The sequence below is a fragment of the Talpa occidentalis genome, unplaced genomic scaffold (assembly GCF_014898055.3).
Source record: "Talpa occidentalis isolate TD23 unplaced genomic scaffold, MPIMG_talOcc4v2.1 talOcc4.2, whole genome shotgun sequence".
Classification (NCBI taxonomy): Eukaryota; Metazoa; Chordata; class Mammalia; order Eulipotyphla; family Talpidae; genus Talpa; species Talpa occidentalis.
The window spans coordinates 20794409-20796018 of NW_023602073.1; the positions used below are offsets into that span (position 1 = coordinate 20794409).

The following is a 1610-nucleotide window of genomic DNA, read 5'->3' on the forward strand; positions in this document are numbered from 1 at the left end:
CTAAGGCAAGATTAAAACTCCCTGTTCCCTGAAGATAGAGGTTTCAATAGGAAAAGCTTGAATAAATCTTGTCTTCCTCAATGCATAGACTATATTGGATAGATCCATTAACCAGGTACCTTCCCAGACCTTTGACATGTTTCCCTTGCAATCTGTATAAAATCTTCATTTAGAAGCTCAAAGTTTGGACAGCTCCTCCAGAATACCTGAAGGTTGTTCTGGGACTTCAGTCCTCAACCATAATTTTCTTATAAACTCTTCATTTTCAATTGTTTCTATATACCTAAATCTATAGTTTTTCCAATATACTTTGAACATTTGTCTCAACCAAAAATTAACAGATGAGTCTTGACAAAAGAGTCAGGCTTTTTTTCTTTGGAAAGTCTTTTTTAGAGCTGCCTTCATGGCTTGATTTCTCAGACTATAAATCATTGGGTTGAGTGTTGGAGGCACAACTGTGTACATAATTGTGAGAAAAATGTCCAGTGCACTTGGAGAGTCCGAAGGTGGCTTGAGGAACTCAAAGACACTGGTTGAAATAAACAAAATAACAACAGTGAGGTGGGGAAGACAAGTGGAAAAGGCCTTAGCTCTGCCCTCAGCAGATGGCATCCTCAGCACCATAGAGAATATCTGTGTGTAGGACAGACCGATAAAGGTGACACAAAGTAATGACATAAAAGAAAAGAAGGCAATGACTCCAATTTCACTGATATACTCATTAGGACAAGAGAGTTTCAAGAGCTGGGGGATGTCGCAAAAGTATTGGTGAATCTGGGAACTGCAGAAGTGTGTGGAGAAAGTGGCAGTTGTGTGCATGATTCCAGAAATGACCCCACTTATCCAGACGCCTAAGACTCCTTGAACACATTTGCTGACATCCATGATGATTTCGTAGCGCAGTGGAATGCAGATGGCCACATAGCGATCATAAGACATCAATGTGAGCATGGAGAGCTCAGCTGATCCACAGAGAACAAAAGCAAAACACTGCACTATGCATTCACCTAGTGAAATGTAGCCACTACCCATGAAAGAGTTGCAAATGGACCTTGGCACAGTCACGGAAATATAGCATAAGTCCAGAAAGGAGAGATGTTTCAAGAAGAAATACATAGGTGAGTGGAGACTATTGTCCATGGAAGTTGCTGTGATAATGAGGATATTGCCAGTTAACGCCACCATGTATATGACTAAGAACAGAGAAGCATGGACGAGTTCTAGCTTAGGCTTGGCAGAAAATCCCATCAGAAGATACCCACTCAGAGTGTTATTAGCCATAGTCCTTCTTAATTTCTCATGTGTATTGGCTACAAGACAAGATAGTAACCATTGAAATTTGATGTTACTTGACCACCTAACCCACCTCCAACTCAGTCAAGGTAGGCATGTAGTTAATTAAAGAAATCACACTTGAACATAAATGTGAAATTAGTTCTCTATACTAATAATCATTTCAAGCAAATTTTAATTATTTACACTCAGCCGTGAAAACATGGGTAAGGAAGATGATAAATTTGATCATTCCCCATTTCAATGAAAGGAAAGGAAAAAATGAACATATAAAGTTAAGTTAATAAATATATTTTTAAGTATATGATCTTGTGATC

The 1610-nt window shown here is 38.7% G+C and overlaps 1 protein-coding gene across 1 annotated transcript; it reads right to left on the bottom strand.

Annotated features, from left to right (window-relative positions):
• Nucleotides 1–360: 360 nt before the first annotated feature.
• On the bottom strand, nt 361–1281 carry LOC119251048 (olfactory receptor 14J1-like). The gene has a single exon (XM_037518555.1). The coding sequence runs from the start codon at nt 1279–1281 to the stop codon at nt 361–363; it is 921 nt and encodes a 306-aa protein (XP_037374452.1).
• Between the last annotated feature and the right edge of the window lie 329 nt (nt 1282–1610).